We start from the raw sequence: 18,208 nt of genomic DNA on the forward strand, positions 1-18,208 counted from the left end.
TTAGAAAAATCAAGAATGAATTTCTTCTGAAGAAGACAGACTAGCAGAAGTGACAAAAATGCTATCAATGGGCTTAAAAATGACTAATGATTTATAGTTCAATCAAAGACAAATGCATTTTTACATCAGATGTATTAATTCTCAGATACTGAGTTGCCTCTTTGGATGCCTTCAACTATCCCCCCCCCAAATCCTTGAGTATCTAAACTCATGTGGCAAGTTAGCTAATCATTTAGCAATGTCTGTTGAGAACTGAGCAGCCTCTGCCATCAAAAGCGAAAAAGCTGGAGAGAAAAAACTGTACAAATAATATAAGAGCCATTAGTGACCTTTATATAGTTCCTTTTAATGCACTGTCAGAGGCTAATTTTTGCCAAAGGAAAAATAAATCATACTTAGCATCAGGTTTGATGGCCTGAACAAAGGCATAGGCCTCTTGAAAAGTAAGATGATTAATTTTCATTAAATAGGCAGCTACAATGGCAACACTTCGACTAACTCCAGCATGACTGGAAAAAAGAACAGGAAGATGTAAGTGAAGTACTGTTTCCCTCACATATAGCACAAAATATATCATTCCTTTTAAACTATATTTGCACCTATAAATGCTTTTTATAATGCATTTTTAACTCAGGATCAGGAAGCAGAAGGCTGAGCATACATCCCTCATCTCATTTTGACAGCTGCATTAATATGATGCTACAAAATCAGGGAATCTAATCTTTCCCCAGTTCCCACTAGACTGCTTGGATGCAAAACAATTATTATGTATGGTGATTATCATGAAATCCCCCACTATTCAACCCTGGCAATTTTTGACATTACGTGACGGGAAGTTTCAGGTTGGTCTTTACTGTAATGGTTGGATGATGACAATTCTATACCAACAATCGTTTATTCATACATTCTGAACAAAAAAAAATAAGCCCCTTAAGAGTGTAACTGAAACAACAGTGTACATTTAATCCTATGAAAATTAGGGCAATAACTTAGCATTTGTCATCAACGTATCAGTGACTATAATAAAAAAGAACTAGCCAAGGAAAAGAAAACTATATTCTACATTCCACAATCAAATACATTTTGTGGATCAGCAATTATATTAATTAGTTTAAAAAGTGTTGGGCAGAACTTTTTAAAGCATTTTTTCAGTACTGTGACTGATAAAAAGACCTTGCCACAAGCTAATGTAATGTACAGTACCTCTTAAGATTTGACAGGGAGAAGGCAAAATGAAAATTCAGGAAAAGAATGACAGCAATTTAAAAACCATCCAATTGTTTGGGTTCACAAATCACAATAAACCATCATGTGATTCTTTTAAAAAAAACCACGAGAATGAGATATGCTGTCAATTACAGTGAATTTTAAAGTAAGGTTTACATTTTGGGAGTATTTGCACACTCAGCAACAATTCTCTGCAAGTGACACAGTATACCCCTAATGAGGGCAGAAATTTTCTTCTATGCCTTCAAGAAGGCCAGGCTGGTTCTTAACAGCTGCACTATAATCAAGGATTCCTCTAGCCCAGGGCTAGGCAACCTCGGCTCTTTTATGACTCGTGGACTCCAACTCCCAGAATTCCTGAGTCAGCCAAACTGGCTCAGGAATTCTGGGAGTTGAAGTCCATGAGTTGCCTACCCCTGACCTATACCATCTCAGACAAGAGACTGTCTAGAGCAGGGGTCGGCAACCTCGGCTCTTTTATGACTCGTGGACTCCAACTCCCAGAATTCCTGAGTCAGCCAAACTGGCTCAGGAATTCTGGGAGTTGAAGTCCATGAGTTGCCTACCCCTGACCTATACCATCTCAGACAAGAGACTGTCTAGAGCAGGGGTCGGCAACCTCGGCTCTTTTATGACTCGTGGACTTCAACTCCCAGCTATGCTGTCTCAGGAATTCTGGGAGTTGAAGTCCACGAGTCTTAAAAGAGCCGAGGTTGCCGACCCCTGCTCTAGCCTGATCTCTACTCCGAAACGCTGCTCAAAGCTAGTAGAGCAGAACAAGATTTTGCCGGTCAGATCCAGGCCACAGCCACCCCACCTCCCAAGCAGTCTCCTTAAGCCGGGCTCACCAGCGCACCAGGGCGCTTCCGCCGCCCTCCAGGACTTGGCTAAGAAAAGCCACGCAGTCGTCCAAGCGACTCAGCAGATCGCTCTGCGGCCGGTCCAGCGCCTGGACAAACAGCGTGTTCTCAAAGCCCGCAAGCACAGCGGCTCCGGCCGGCTCCGAGTCCACCTGCAGCAGCGCCGTGACGGCGGGCTTTCCGGCACCGTCTGCCGAGCCAAGATCGGCGCCGCTCAGATACAGCTGCGGAAGCACCGGCACCATGGCCTTCGCGCGGCTAGGAGGAAGCGACGGAGGCTCCCATTGCCCCGCCCTCACAACGCCAGTCCCTGGCTCGGCGTGAGGCGGCGAATGCGAAAGATGAACCCAGGGAAGTGGAGACTTCCAGGAGCGGAAACGACTTCTAATTCCTTTAAATTGTTTCTCAAACTGTGCAACTGTTAAGATGTGTGGACTTCAGCTCCCAGAATTCTCAGCCACTATGGCTGGCTGAAGGATTCTGGGGGTTGAAGTCCACACGTCTTACTGTTGCCCAGTTTGAGAAACATTGCTACGTTTAGAACATTTCTCTTCTCATCCCGCCCCCACCTCCACCTCCCATTTAAAAGGAAAACAAACAAAAGATATATATTGTTATCATTGCATTGCGACCCCAGATCGTCTCGGCCTTGGCTGCTAACTCTTCTTGAGGAAGGGGCCTTAGGAAAGGGGTAACATTAGGTGAATTACATTTTTAAATAAACATGGTCGATAATAGGAGAATCCAAATTGTCAAACACACAATTGCCTAATTTATATGACTCCACTAGGGGTGCTGTTCTTTATTAATGTTTATTTTCAAAAATGATCTCGAAGTGATGTTTTGTATTATTTTAGGGGTAAGCAATGTTACATGCAGTTCAGAAAAGGAGTACAAAATGCTGAAGCAAATTAAGGAAAAGAAGACACAATTAAAACTGGTTTACACAAACACTATTTACTATAGATCTGTACCTGCTAATTACTTTTGTATTCAATCTACATTCATTCAACATCTATTTTTGTTATCTTCTTTAATGCCCCATTCCCACTGCATTCAACTTATTTTTTTATTTCTCCTGATGTACCCATGTTTCCCCAAAGATAAGACTCGGTCTTATATATTTTTTTTGTCTCCAAAGAGGCACCAGGTCTTATTTTTGGGAAATGTCTTACTCACATATCTTAGGACCACTGCAGCCAGGCCTTCCACACCCCAAAACCTGTCACGCCACTGCTTGTGACCACACACCACATGGTGCATCACATCGGTGCCATCGCTCACAGGACACCATGTGGCTTGTCACGACAGGCTGCATTGCTCATCATGCCAATCGCACTGGTGCCGCTGTTCGCAGCAGGAGACTGCTCATAGCACCAATTGGCTCATTGCACCAATCACGCCGGTGTTGCCATGAGCAGCAGGAGGCCTGTGAGCAGCGGCATCGACGCAACAAGCTATGTGGCATCCTGCCGTGAACAGCGGCACCGGTGCAATGTGCTGTGTGGCCACAAGCAGCTGCAAAAGAACACAGGCAGCAGCGCATCAGGTGTCCAGACGTGGGAGGCATGGATGCAGTGGTCCTCAGGTGAGCAGGTGTCGGGCATGTAGGGCAGCTCCACCACCACCCAACCCTAGCTTGATTTTTACATATGTGCCTCATCCCAAAACTAGGGCTTATTTTGGGAGTAGGGCTTATATTAGGTGCATGTATAAAATCAAGCTAGGGCTTATTTTGGGGATAGGTCTTATTTTCGGGGGAACACATTATTACTTCCATGTATAAACAGGACAAACTACTCCTATATCCAGCTATTTTTGTTTCAAAAAATGTTCTTCCCTTAAAATGAACCAGTTGTCATGGTTCCAATAGAAGAAACCCATCAAAAGAACTTCAAGGCAAGCAGGAACATCCAATGTTACAGCATTGACATCCGACTCCCCTTTACAAAAAGGATAAATCCTGCAATTCAAACAAACCATAGGTCAGGGGTTGCCTCTCAGTTTATTAGGGTGCTTATCATATAATTTACGAATGAGCCTGTCGGCTTTTACATCACTAGATTTTACCCAAGTGGCCTCAGATAATGGGTATCCTTTCCACTGTACTAAATACTGAAACTTTCCTTTGTAAAGTCTGGAATCAAGAATACTCTTCACTTCATAATGTGTCTGTCCAGCTACCACCAGCAGGCTAGGAGTCTTCTTAGGGGAAGGTCGTAGAGTACAACCCCGAAAAGGTTTCAATACACTACAATGGAACACAGGGTGGACTTTCCCTAAGAGTCTGGGAAGCTTTAACTCCACCGTAACTGGATTCACGATCCTTTCAATGGGGAAGGGAGCGCTCCTCTCCCATCGCCCGGAAGAGGTAAACCATTAGTCCCCACTGCTGGGTTTTCCCTGCATGCAGGGCTTACATTGGTGGCGGAGACGCAGCAAGGGAGGGAGGGAGAGGGAGAGAAAGAAGCAAGCTGCTCCCTCCCCGGCCCGCTTGCCTTTCCCTCGCTCCCCCTCACCAGGTCCTGTTTCTTTGGCAGCGCCTCCACCCAATGTCGCTTCTCCATCTCCCGCAGTCAGGATGCCACTGCTTTATCCGCAGGAGGCGAGCGAGAGTGTGCACGAGGCTGTCCTGAGAAGGGCAAGTGGCAGAGAAGAAATGGGGGTGGCCTTTTTGGTAGCAGCTCGCTTGCCAGGCTGTTAAGTATTTAGATTACCTTGCTAGGCCCCAAACATGGGACAAATCTTATTTCCTGTTTCAGCCTAACCCAAGGACATCAACAGGCAGTAGTCACAGCAGTGACAGCTCATATTTGTGTAAATTTTTTGGACTGCTAACAAAGAATTAAAGGGAGACTGATATGCATTTCAAACTTACTTGTTCTCATCAGTCAGCCATACCCTTCTGAGATTCCAACCTGGGCCGATTGCATATATATATTGGTTGTTGTTAGCTGCGAAGTCATGTCTGACCCATCGCAACCCCATGGACAACGTTCCTCCAGGCCTTCCTGTCCTCTACCATCTTCTGGAGTTCATTTAAGCTCACGCCTACTGCTTCAGTGACTCCATCCAGCCACTTCATTCTCTGTCATCCCCTTCTTCTATTGCCCTCAATCTTTCCCAGCATTAGGCTCTTCTCCAGTGAGTCCTTCCTTCTCACTAGGTGGCTAAAGTATTTGAGTTTCAACTTCAGGATCTGGCCTTCTAAAGAGCAGTCAGGGTTGATCTCCTCTAGGACTGACCGGTTTGATCGTCTTGCAGTCCAAGGGACTTGCAAGAGTCTTCTCTAGCACCATAGTTCAAAGGCCTCAATTCTTTGGCGCTCAGCCTTTCTTATGGTCCAACTTTCACTGCCATACATTGCAACTGGGAAGACCATAGCCTTGACTATATGCACTTTTGTTGACAGGGTGATGTCTCTGCTGTTTAGTGTGCTGTCTAGATTTGCCATGGCTTTCCTCTCCAGGAGCAAGTGTCTTTTAATTTCTTGGCTGTAGTGATCTTGGAGCCCAGGAAAATAAAATCTGTCACTACCTCCATTTCTTCCCCATCTATTTGCCAGGAATTGAGAGGGCCGGATGCCATGATCTTGGTTTTCTTAATGTTAAGTTTCAACCAAACTTTTGCACTCTCCTTCTTCACTCGCAGCAAGAGGCTCTTTAGTTCTTTTTCACTTTCTGCCATTAGAGTGGTATCATCTGCATATCTTAGGTTGTTGATATTTCTCCTGGCAATCTTAATTCCAACTTTTGATTCATCTAGCCCTGCCTTTCTCATGATGTGCTCTGCATATAAAGTAAATAGGCAGGGTGACAGTATACAGCCTTGCCGGACTCCTTTCCCAATTTTGAACCAATCAGTGAGTCGGGCCCCATGGGGCCGACATTTGGCGGGGGGGCCCTCCTTCCCTGTGGCCTATCCCGACCTGCTTCCTGGGTGCCCTGACGACTCGATGGACCCCCCTGGACCGGTCTGCTCCTCGCTGGCCCAGGAGAGTTGCCGGATGGCCATTTCGCGACGGCCGGATGCGCTGCTGCCGGCGGGGCTCCCGTCTGTCTCCGCACAGGCGCAGAACACAGCTGACGGTGGGGCCGGCAGGGACGTTGCGGCGATTGGTGCGGCTGCGCGCAACCGCCGGGCGGCGGCTGCTGCCCCGAGACCCTACGTTCTGCCACTGGATCACGGACAGATGGCAGCCCGACGCGCACAAGCGCAGGACACCTCAGCCCACGTGCCAGCAGGCCCCGCAGTTGTCTCATCAGGGAACGGGCTTGTTCCTACCGCAGTGCCTACGTCGGAGCTGGCACCCAGGCGACTAAAGGGGTTGGACGCTGGCGGCCATATGGGGGTCCAAGGCCGGGTGGGGTCCATTCTGGGGTGGGGTGCGGGGGTGGGGCACGGTGGTGGAGGGCTTTGGGTGTGGGCTTACCTGGCAGAAAGGGAGCGGGAAGCAAAAGGCTCTGCTGGGGAGGGGAGGGGTGTATATAGGGGATGGGAGTACATGGGCGTGTTTGGGTGGAGTATGGGCGTGTGCCGTGGGTGTGTATTTAGCAGAGTTGGTTGCGGGTAGCAGCCAACGCTGACTTTGTTTTCCTCCTTCGGGTTGTTGAGGAAGAATAAAGCATCTTCAATCCTTTGCGGGGGTCTCTCGTTCCTGTTTCAGCCGTCGTTCTGCGCGCTGCAGGAAAAGGTTCGACATAGTGGTTCCGTGTCCAGTTCTCACTGTTGCTTCTTGGCCCACATATAGGTTTCTCAAGAGACAAATAAGATGGTCTGGTACGCCCATCTCTTTAAGAACTTGCCACAGTTTGTTGTGATCCACAAAATCAAAGGCTTCAGCATAGTCAATGAAGCAGAAGTAGATGTTTTTCTGGAACTCCCTAGCTTTCTCCATGATCCAGCGTATGTTGGCAATTTGATCTCTAGTTCCTCTGCCTCTTCGAAATCCTGCCTGTACTTCTGGTAGTTCTCGATCCACATACTGCTGGAGTCTAGCTTGTAGAATTTTAAGCATAACTTTACTAGCATGAGAAATGAGTGCAATGGTGCGATAGTTTGAACATTCTTTGGCACTGCCTTTCTTTGGAATTGGAATGTAAACTGATCTTTTCCAATCCTATGGCCACTATTGAGTTTTCCAAATTTGCTGGCAAATTGAGTGTAGCACTTTTACTGCATCGTCTTTTAAGATTTTGAATAGCTGAGGTGGAATAGTGTCACCTCCACTAGCTTTGTTGTTGCTCAGCTTTTCTAAGGCCCACTTCACTTCACATTCTAGGATGTCTGGCTCGAGGTCAGTGACCAACTCATCGTGATTATCAGGGACATTAAGCTCGTTCTTGTATAGTTGTTCTGTAGATGTCAAAAGGGTTTTGCAGCTCCCAGTGTTTTCTTTGCTGTGGGAAACAGGTCCAAGTGGCTCTTTGAATGTTTAAGGTTGCCGACCCCTGGGTTAGTAGGTCATTCAGGAGGGGGAGGAGTACTTGTTTTTTATGCTCACAGCATTTAACCCCTTATAATCCACGCAGAGACAAAGCAACCCGTCTTTTTTCTCCTTAAATAACACCAGAGCCCCCACCTGGGACTTAGCCAGCTCAATGAAGCCTCTCGCTAGGTTTTTGTTCATATATTGCTGTAGTTCATACTTTTCAAGGGGGGGTCATAGCATACATTCTCGGCCTTGGCAATTTGGCTCCCACTAATAGTTCAATAGTGCAGTCATTTGGCTGATGGGGTGGCAGGATGTCACATTCCTTCTCACTAAACACCTCTACTAAGTCCCGGTACTCACTGGGAATGAGTGGTTCGCCCGGCTGGGGAATGACAGCAATCTTTGCTGATTCGGTAAATGGCTTAGGCCCTCCAGTCACATCAGCAGATTCAAAGGGGGCTTGGGTCCAATGGGCAATCTCACAGTCCTCATCCCCTTTTCTCACCAGATAAAAGGTTTCCACTTGTCTAACCAGGTGTTCTGAACCAGCCCTCTTCCGGCCTTGTAGTAAGGCAAACCCCTATTCAAACAGAAGAGACTGGAGAGCGTCCAAGGCTGAAAAGCGTCTGCCAAGATTTATTAGTCAATTAACAGAACAAGAAACAAAAACACTGGAACTTGAATCCTCAAGCGGAAGGGTTGCTTTCAGCAACCAGCCCTTCCCCAAACACTCCTTTTATTTAGAGCTCAGGGCGTGGTCTCCCTGTGCCTCCTCCCGAGGAGACCCGCAGCCTTTCTCTGCTTGGTCCTGCTCGACTGCCTCCTGCGTCGGGCGTCCTTGAACAGGACCAGCTGTGGGTCATCATCCTCCGCACTATCGGGCTCACGCAGCTGAGAAGAGGGCCCCGGCTGGGAGCTCTGCCAAGCCTCCAAACCATCATCAGCCGCTTCGTCTCCCTCCTCCCCCTCATCTGAGTCATCTGATACATCGGAGCCGGCTGTCGGACCCACAGGCTGGCCCTGAGTCACAACACTATCCCGCACCGCAGGGCCCTTCCCCCGGGGCTGCCGATCCGGATGCGGTCGGGATGGGAATTGCTCGTGAAAAGCAGTCACCAACGCAGGGGCATGAACGGCGGTCGCGTCTTCCCATGTGAAGTCCTCCGGCCCGTACCCTTTCCACTCGATTAGGTACTGGAAGCGACCTTTCAGCCAGCGGGAATCCCGGATGCTGGCGACCTCGTACTCGGGGGTGCTGCCACCATCACGAGGTCCTGATGGGGGAGGTTCCGCTTGGCGAAGTGGACAAGCCGGTTGTTCGGGGACCAACAAGGACCGATGGAAGACGGGGTGCACGCGCAGGGAACGTGGCAGAGTTAAACGACAGGCGACCGGGTTGATGACGGCCTCGACTGGGAACGGTCCAAGGTAACGGTGGTCCAGCTTTCTCGCCGGCTGAGTGGATGGTAGGTTCCGGGTGGACAGCCAGACCCGATCCCCCACCGATAGTGGAGGCGTATCCCTTCTCGACCGATCGGCGAACCTCTTGTAGTCGGCCTTGGCCTTCTCCAGCTGCCGTCGCACCAACCGATGGATCGCCTGTAGCTCCGCCATGAATTCGTTCGCTGCCGGCTCCGGTGAGTCCACGGGAGAAAGGGGGAAAAACCGGGGGTGATAACCCACGTTGGCCAAGAACGGTGTCATCTGCGTGGAGGTGTGCTGTGAGTTGTTAAAGGCAAACTCGGCTATGGCCAAATAGTCCACCCAATTGTCCTGCTGCAGGTTAACGTAGCAGCGCAGATACTGCTCTAAGATGCCGATGACCTTCTCGGTACCCCCGTCGGTCTGAGGATGATGCGCGGACGAGAGGCAAACCTTGATGTCCAACGCCCGCATCAACTCCTGCCAAAAGCGGGCTGTAAATTGGGCCCCCCTATCGGAGACGACTCTATCTGGAAGGCCGTGCAGCCGGAACACCTGTTGGATGAACATGCGACTAGTGGCGCGAGCTGACGGTAAGCCACGACAGGGGATGAAGTGCGCCATCTTGGTCAACATGTCCACCACCACAAACACTGTCGTGAAGCCGGAGGATGGGGGTAGATCCGTCAAAAAGTCCATGGACACAGCCCCCCAGGGTCTCTTGGGTGTTGGCAAAGGCTGCAGTAAACCAGGCGGGGCCCCTGTCGCTGACTTGGCCTGCCTGCATGGGATGCAGGAGGTGACATAAGACTGGACGTCGTGTCGGACTCGGGGCCACCAGAAGGTACGGGAGACCAGGTTCAGAGTCTTGAACAGGCCAAAATGCCCCGCAGCCGGGTTATCATGACACTGGCTGAGGACGAGTCCCCTGAGCGGCCCTCCCGGAACATAGAGCCGGTCACGATAATACAGGAGTCCATCCGTGACCGACCAAGGCGAACCTGGCCCCACCTCTTCCTTCCGCTGAGCCACCCACGCCTCCTGCTGCTGCGCCTCCCGGATCCGAGCCCGTATATCCACCGGCTCCCGCACCGCAGCAAAAGACTCGACGGGGATCACGGTCCTGGGCGGAAGCTTGTCTTCCGCTCGGGTGTACTCGGGCTTCCTGGACAGAGCATCCGCTCTCTGGTTGTGCCCGCTTGGTATGTACCGCACCCGGAAGTCAAACCTCGCAAAGAAGAGGGACCACCGGATCTGGCGTTGGTTCAAATTCCGAGCGGTCTGCAGGCTTTCCAGATTCTTGTGGTCCGTCCGGACCTCGATTTGATGCCGCGCCCCCTCCAGATGATGCCTCCAAGCCTCGAACGCCGCCTTGATGGCCAGCAGCTCCTTCTCCCAGATGGTATAGTTGCGCTCCGAGGGATTCAATTTCCGGGAGTGATACGCGCAAGGGAAAAGGGTACCGCTGGGCGTCGTTGCCTGGAGTAACACGGCCCCAATGGCAATGTCGGAGGCGTCCGCCTCCACGACAAACGGCCGTTGCGGGTCAGGATGCTTCAAGATGGGCTCCTTCATGAAGGCGTCCTTCAAAGCCTGGAACGCCTGTTGTTCGGGGGCGTTCCACTGGAACCGAGTCTTCTTCTGCAGGAGCCGGGTGAGGGGGGCTGTCAAGGCAGCAAAGCCAGGGATGAATGTTCGATAGTAGTTGGCGAATCCAAGAAGTCGCTGAACATCCTTCACGCGACGCGGGGGTTGCCAACTCTGCAACGACTCAACTTTACTCGGTTCCATGGCGATGCCCTCAGGAGAAATGCGGTGACCCAAGAAATTGATGGTCACCTGGTAGAACTGGCACTTCTCCAACTTGGCAAACAGCCGATGTTTCCGGAGGCGCTGCAGGACCTGACGGAGATGCTGATGATGCACTTCACGCGACGGGGAGTAAATCAGGATGTCGTCCAGGTAAATCACGACAAACTGGTCCAACAGATCTCGAAAGATGTCGTTCATAAAATGCTGAAACACAGCGGGGGCGTTGGTCAGGCCAAACGGCATCACCGTGTACTCGAAATGTCCATAGCGAGTACCAAACGCCGTCTTCCACTCATCACCCGGCCGAACCCTGACGAGGTTGTAAGCTCCACGCAGGTCCAGTTTCGTGAAAATCTTAGCCTCCTGGAGTCGGTCCAAGAGCTCGGGGATGAGGGGCAGCGGGTAGCGGTTACGCACCGTGATGGCGTTGAGTTTCCGGTAGTCACAGCAAAGCCGTAACTCGCCCGACTTCTTTTTGACGAAGAGCACGGGCGCAGACACTGGTGAGGACGAGGGCCGGATGAAACCACGAGCCAAATTCTTTGTCAGGAAGTCCCGCAATGCAGCCAACTCGGGCTCCGACATGGAGTACAAACGCCCCACTGGGAGAGGCGCATCAGGGACTAGATCAATGGAGCAGTCGTAGGGCCTGTGCAGGGGTAATTGGTCCGCCTCTGACTCGCTGAACACGTCAGCAAAGTCGGACAGTTCGGGAGGCAAGGAAACCCCTGGGGAACCCTCCACCTGGCCGGCACAGATATGGCGGGTGTGGTCCACGCACTGCAAACTTGGGAAGGTGACCAAGTTTTGAGACCAATAGATCTGTGGATCATGCGCCCGGAGCCATGCCAGACCCAAGACCACGGGGAAGTGCAGATCCGAAGTGATGTAGAACTGGATGGCCTCCACATGAGAACTGATGGCCATACACACGGGTTGCGTGGCGGCCGTAATAGGCCCGGACAGGAGCACTCGACCATCGATGGTCTCCACAAGCATGGGCGGATCCACCGGACACTGGGGAACAGCCCATTTGGCCACGAAGGCCGAGTCCATAAAGTTAGTGGTAGCCCCAGAGTCAATTAAGGCATGGACCGGAATCCCCTCTGGCTTGCCAGGAAGGATCAGACGTGCCTCCAAAATCAAATGCCGTGGAGGTTCACACGGCACCGTCAGAACGGCGTCGCTCGGCGTGGTCGTTGTGGGTCGCCCGATCTATCACACCATCTAGATCGGGCTCGGGCCGTTTCCCGACAGCAAAGTAGAAGACTTTCTCGGGGCAGGCTTGGTCACTGATGCCCGCTGACGCTTCTTCGGGCAAGAAGCAGCCAAATGTCCAGGGTCCCCACAGTAAAAACACAACCCCCCCGATCGTCGTCTGTCCATTTCCGTCACCGAGAGACGGGACCTGGCGGCACCCAGCTCCATTGGCTCCTCCCTCTGGACTGGGGGCTCACGCACAACAGGAGCGGCAGGGGTCTGTGGGGTGGCACGGCGACTCTTTCGCTGCTGCAGCCGGGCATCGATCCGCAGACAAAGATGGATCAGCCCATTCAGGTCTGAGGGAATGTCCACGCGGGCCAGCTCATCCAACACCTCCTCCGACAAGCCATCCTGGAAGGCATCCACGAGCGCAGTCTCATTCCAGGCGGAATCCTGGCTAAGCAGCCGGAAATCACTGATATAGGCCTGTAGGGGGCGCTGACCCTGCCTCAAAGCTTTCAGGCGTCGGGTGGCGGTCTGCGCCTTAATTGGGTCCTCGTACATGAGGCGCATATGGTCACAAAACCCCCCAAAGTTATCCAACAAAGGGCTAGGCTGTGCCAGCAAAGGCGTGCCCCAACGAGCTGCATCCCCCGACAGAAGACTCAACACGAACCCCACCTTATCCCGGTCAGTGGGGAAATCAGCTGCTCTCATGCTGATAAAAAGCTGGCATTGTCCCAGGAAGGCAGGAAACAGTTCTGGATTGCCAGCAAATTTATCCAGTATAGCTATCTGACATTTCCTCCTGGGTGGGGGTGCAGCATGTACCTGAGCTTGCAGTTGAGCCACCTGAGCTGCCAGCAAAGTGAGTTGCTGGGTGAGCTGAGCATTCTCGGCACGAAGCTGCTCCATCGTAGTAATAAGGGGTGGGAGGCTGAAAGCAAACTGTTCTGAACCAGCCCTCTTCCGGCCTTGTAGTAAGGCAAACCCCTATTCAAACAGAAGAGACTGGAGAGCGTCCAAGGCTGAAAAGCGTCTGCCAAGATTTATTAGTCAATTAACAGAACAAGAAACAAAAACACTGGAACTTGAATCCTCAAGCGGAAGGGTTGCTTTCAGCAACCAGCCCTTCCCCAAACACTCCTTTTATTTAGAGCTCAGGGCGTGGTCTCCCTGTGCCTCCTCCCGAGGAGACCCGCAGCCTTTCTCTGCTTGGTCCTGCTCGACTGCCTCCTGCGTCGGGCGTCCTTGAACAGGACCAGCTGTGGGTCATCATCCTCCGCACTATCGGGCTCACGCAGCTGAGAAGAGGGCCCCGGCTGGGAGCTCTGCCAAGCCTCCAAACCATCATCAGCCGGTTCGTCTCCCTCCTCCCCCTCATCTGAGTCATCCGATACATCGGAGCCGGCTGTCGGACCCACAGGCTGGCCCTGAGTCACAACACCAGGCTAGACCTAAAATCACAGCCTCAGTCATCTTCAGGGCCACCACGAAATGGATGAACTCCCAAAGCTCACTATTTCTAAGTGCATAGGTTCCGTCAGATGAGTGAGTAAAGTCCCTCCCATTAAGGAGCCATCTGCCTGTTCAAAACTCATGGGCCTGGAGAGCAATCTTGTTCGTATACCCATCTTGAGGGCAATTGGCAAACTGATAATGGACCGGGAACATCCTGAGTCCACTAGCACTTTCAGATCCATTTGTACCCTTGTCTTAGGGACTATGAGCTTAGCAGCAAGAGAAAAAGGTGGAACGAGTCAACTCACCATCAGGTCATTCTCCCCTTCATCATCACTGTCATAGGAGGGCAAAGTGGCGGTAGGTCTGGCTTGGGCCTCAGCACTCTCCTGTGTGGGCGACGTGACCTGGGTATGGGCTCTTGCATGATCCTACTTGATTTCTCTGTTGCCGGCTGTTGGGCTGGTTTCTTCCTCACCGGTGGCCCCAATCTACCTCCCTGTTGGGGGCACGGGATCAGGCAATTTGCTGCTGGGTGCCCTTGTTGCCTTTGATCATCTTGGTTGCACTACTCTGAATTTTTTCCAAACTCTCAACATCTTTTTTGTGATATGGTAACCAAAATTGGCTGCAGTATTCCAGGTATGGTCTTACTAGGGTTTTGTAAAGCGATACTAGTGCTTCACATGATCTTGATTCTATGCCTATGTTTATACAACCCAGGTTTGTATTAGCTATTTTGGTTGCTGCTGCACACTGCTGGCTCATAGTCAATTACTTCTGTCTCACTAGAATCTAGACTCCCCATGCCCCTAAACTACTGATACACATGTGCTTCTTTTAAGATGTGCTGATGGTTCTCTTTTATTATCCCAGATGTGACTAGATTTCCATTAATTGTTGGAAGATAGAATATTCCAGTAATAATAACTTTATACAGTAAATCTGGAGCTCCATATGGAAATGATATTTTTAAAGAATGATAGTGGATAATCCTAGATATATTATCATATTCTGCTCTGTGATTAGAGACTGTTGTTTCTTTTTGCCTGCTTTTTAAATTAAATCATTTTAACTATAGGGCATATATTCACAAACATATACACATATATGGGGTTCTACAGTAAACATTTCAGTGAATGGAATTACAGTCATCCATAGTTATATTACTTAATTCTGCATATCATTGAATAATTGAGTCACTTTCCAATACTGATCTGTAAGTAAGGTACAAAGATCCACCTTTTTTCAGATATCAACTTCAAAAAATATAAATATCTGAAATGACAATACTGAATGAAAGCACATAATACTAACTACTTACCAAAATGGAGCAATTGTTGTATAACTTGCAATTGTTCACTTTCTCTTCCAATTATTTATAGATTTTATACATTATTTCTCAGATTCAGGCATTCTACTAGAGCAGGGGACCCCAACCCCTGGGCCACGCTCACTAGCAGGCTGTGGCCTGTTTGGAACTGGGCCGCACACATGCAGAAAGCTCGACTTGTATGAGTGGCAGGCCAGCATGCCCTCTCCTCCCTCACCCAACCCCAGATGGGCCATCGAGCCATAAAGGTTGGGGATTGCTGTACTAGAGAATGTTTAGCCCTCTTCTATTTTTTCATTACAATCCTCCTATATTCTTTCTCCATCTCTTAATTTTTAATCCTTCTTTGCTCTGTTTGACAACATTTTTTGCAACTATGTTTTCCTCTATGTGCACATTTTGTATGTTATCCTTCTCTCCTCATTTTTGTAGCAATCAATTTATGTACCTTTTTTTTCACCCACAGTTTCTTTCACTTGATCATCCCACCAAGCGACTTTTATTTATACAATTCTGTACATTTCTATGGCATCATGTAACAATTCTTTAATTCTCATTAATAGTCCCAGTGATTCATCATAACAAATGAATGATGCTTCTAGATTTATATTAATTTCTTGGCGTGTATAGGTAAGAACAGATTTATGCTTAAACCATGTATTCAAAATAAATCTTTTGCACCAGTCATCATTCCCATTGGCTCTCCAAATGCCACTTTTTGTACACCATCTCATCATGTTTTAGCAATAGCATTAGCAATAGTACTTAGGCTCATTTAGAGCCCCATGGTACTTTACAGTGCTCTCTGGGCAGTTTAAAAAGTAAGAATTATTTGCATATTGCCTCCAACAATCTAGGTCCTCATTTTATTGATCTCGGAAGGGTGGAAGGCTGAGTCAACTTTGAGCCTTGTTATGATCAAACTCCAGGCTGTGAATAGAGTTTGCCTGCAATACTGCAGTTTAACCACTGTGCCACCAGCCATTAATAAATCAATAGATTATCAATAATATCTATTGGATAACACCTTAATCAAGAAACTGCCAAGAAGAAAACCTACTCTACCAACGCTGGCAGAGCAAACTATCCTATATAAAGAGGGAGCAAACTCTGCACTCATTAATGAGATTACCTAGTTAGTTACATAATGAAACAAACAAGTAAACAACGAAGTTCAGAAAGACTCCATAGTTCAACCCTCAACTACATGTATTCTCTTCTATTAGTACCATTTTCGATCCCATCCACTTTCCTAGTATTGAGTCCATGACACATTAGAAAATATGGTGCTCAGCAGTTTAACCTAAGGCTAGTGGAAAAGTCAAGTCTTTTAAAACACCAATCAATCTTCCAAAGTGTTACCTGGACAATGAATGAGAGAGAGAATAATCATTAATTAATACTGACTTCATTATGTGCCAGTTTAAGTAAGTGGAATGAATTGTAATCAAATATGATTGAAAGATCTTCAAGTAACTAGATTACAGTTCCCAGTTTCAAAATAAACTAAGAATGGATAATCACAAAGTGCATTCACACATTACATTAAAACATAAACTATGATTTACAGGGGGGCTTTTGCCCAGCTTTGCCTGGTGCACCAGTTGCAGCCCTATCTGGACCGAGATGCCCTACGCACAGTCACCCATGCGCTCGTGACCTCCCGGTTAGACTACTGCAACGCTCTCTACATGGGGCTGCCCTTGAGGACCACTCGGAGGCTTCAACTGGTGCAGAATGCAGCCGCGCGAGTTGTTATGGGAGTTTCCCGATACTCCCATGTAACACCTCTTCTCCGTGAGCTGCATTGGCTTCCGGTTGCCCTCCGGGTGAGATTCAAGGTGCTGGTAATAAAGCCCTAAATGGCTTGGGTCCGGATTATCTAAGGGAACATCTGCTGCCGGCATCAACTTCCCATCGTCCTGTGCGCTCCCACAGGGAGGGCCTTCTCAGGGTACCACCGGTTAAGGAATGCCGGCGGGTTATTCCCAGGGAAAGGGCGTTCTCTGTGGGCGCGCCGGCCCTATGGAACCAACTTCCCACCGAACTCAGGACTGCCCCCGACCTTCGCTCATTTCGCCGGGACTTGAAAACCTGGTTCTTCGAGCTGTTTGGCCCAGACTGAGGGGTTTTAATTTAATTAGTTTAATTGGGTTTTAGTTTAAGTTCAGGGACTGTAATTTAATTAATAGTTTTAATTGATTTTAATTGTATACTATGTATTTTAGAGGAGGTCAACCCTGACTGCTTTTTAGAAGGCCAGATCCTGAAGCTAAAACTCAAATACTTTGGCCATCTAATGAGAAGGAAGGACTCACTGGAGAAGAGCCTAATGCTGGGAAAGATTGAGGGCAGTAGAAGAAGGGGACGACAGAGAATGAGGTGGCTGGATGGAGTCACTGAAGCAGTAGGCGTGAGCTTAAATGGACTCCAGAAGATGGTAGAGGACAGGAAGGCCTGGAGGAACATTGTCCATAGGGTCGCAATGGGTCGGACACGACTTCGCAACTAACAACAACAATGTATTTTAATTTTCCCTGTAAACTGCCCTGAGTCCTACAGGAATAGGGCGGTATATAAATTTAAATAATAAATAAATAAATAATAATACAAAGGACAATATTTTAATATAAGCCAGAATTAAACAATGGTGATAACTTAATTCAGACTGTGCAACCTCCAGGCCACATGATATTTCAACAGCCCCCAGTGCAGGAAGGGCCAACAATTTTGAGCTTTTTTTTTTTTTTTGCAGTATGAGGTCTCAGAGAGCTAAGGACCAAAAACATGCCACTTTTTAAAAGCTCTTGAAATTAAGGAGCAAAATGGTTAACCGTTTCAAAGTGTTCGTACATTAGACGAGAGAATCTTGAATCTTGGTCTCGCTTTGAAAGGAAATCTCCATTCTACTTTCAAAGGACAGAATGGATGATAAGTGGTTAATAGCCCATACTGGTAATAAAGGCAGCAGTGTTTTCACAGAAACATGCTTTCTGGTTTCATTTTGTTCAACACCTGTTCCAGCAACTAAGGGTTTGGTTTCGTGAGTTTGCTCACAAACGTCCAAAATAAACGATTTTATTTCAGTTTCATCCACATCCCCCCCGCACTTCAGTCATTTCTGTAAAATGATTTACATTTTAGTACTTTGTTCTGTTCTTGCTTCCATGCAAATATCTTTAAAAAATGTTTTTGCTGTCTTTCTCATTTTCAGCTCAGTGCATTTTAATTGGCCTAGTTCAAAGCAATGATAGAAGAATTTTCTTTTTCACTCCAGAAACCATTCTGCCCATTAGATGTTTCATAGCCCTACTTTATAATCATTTCTCTAAAATTGTACTGTTTAATATCAATCACCCTATTTTCCTAGGCTTATATCTTTTTTGCTGGACTACCCATATGTACAGATTTTGCAGTATTAAATACACATCTAAAAACCAAGTAAACAGCAAAATC

The 18,208-nt window shown here is 48.5% G+C and overlaps 1 protein-coding gene across 1 annotated transcript in view; it reads right to left on the reverse strand.

The window, feature by feature from the left end:
* Window positions 1-2,527, reverse strand: part of DUSP12 (dual specificity phosphatase 12) — a 9,403-nt gene extending 6,876 nt beyond the window's left edge. The window contains exons 1-2 of the mRNA XM_083351146.1: window positions 2,076-2,527; window positions 353-509 (exon numbers count right to left, since the gene is read on the reverse strand). Coding sequence (XP_083207272.1) covers window positions 353-509; window positions 2,076-2,332 — 414 coding nt within the window. The 5' untranslated portion in view covers window positions 2,333-2,527. The remainder of the gene's footprint in view (window positions 1-352; window positions 510-2,075) is intronic.
* Between the last annotated feature and the right edge of the window lie 15,681 nt (window positions 2,528-18,208).

Source organism: Vipera ursinii, assembly GCF_947247035.1.
Source record: "Vipera ursinii genome assembly, chromosome: 2".
Classification (NCBI taxonomy): domain Eukaryota; kingdom Metazoa; phylum Chordata; class Lepidosauria; order Squamata; family Viperidae; genus Vipera; species Vipera ursinii.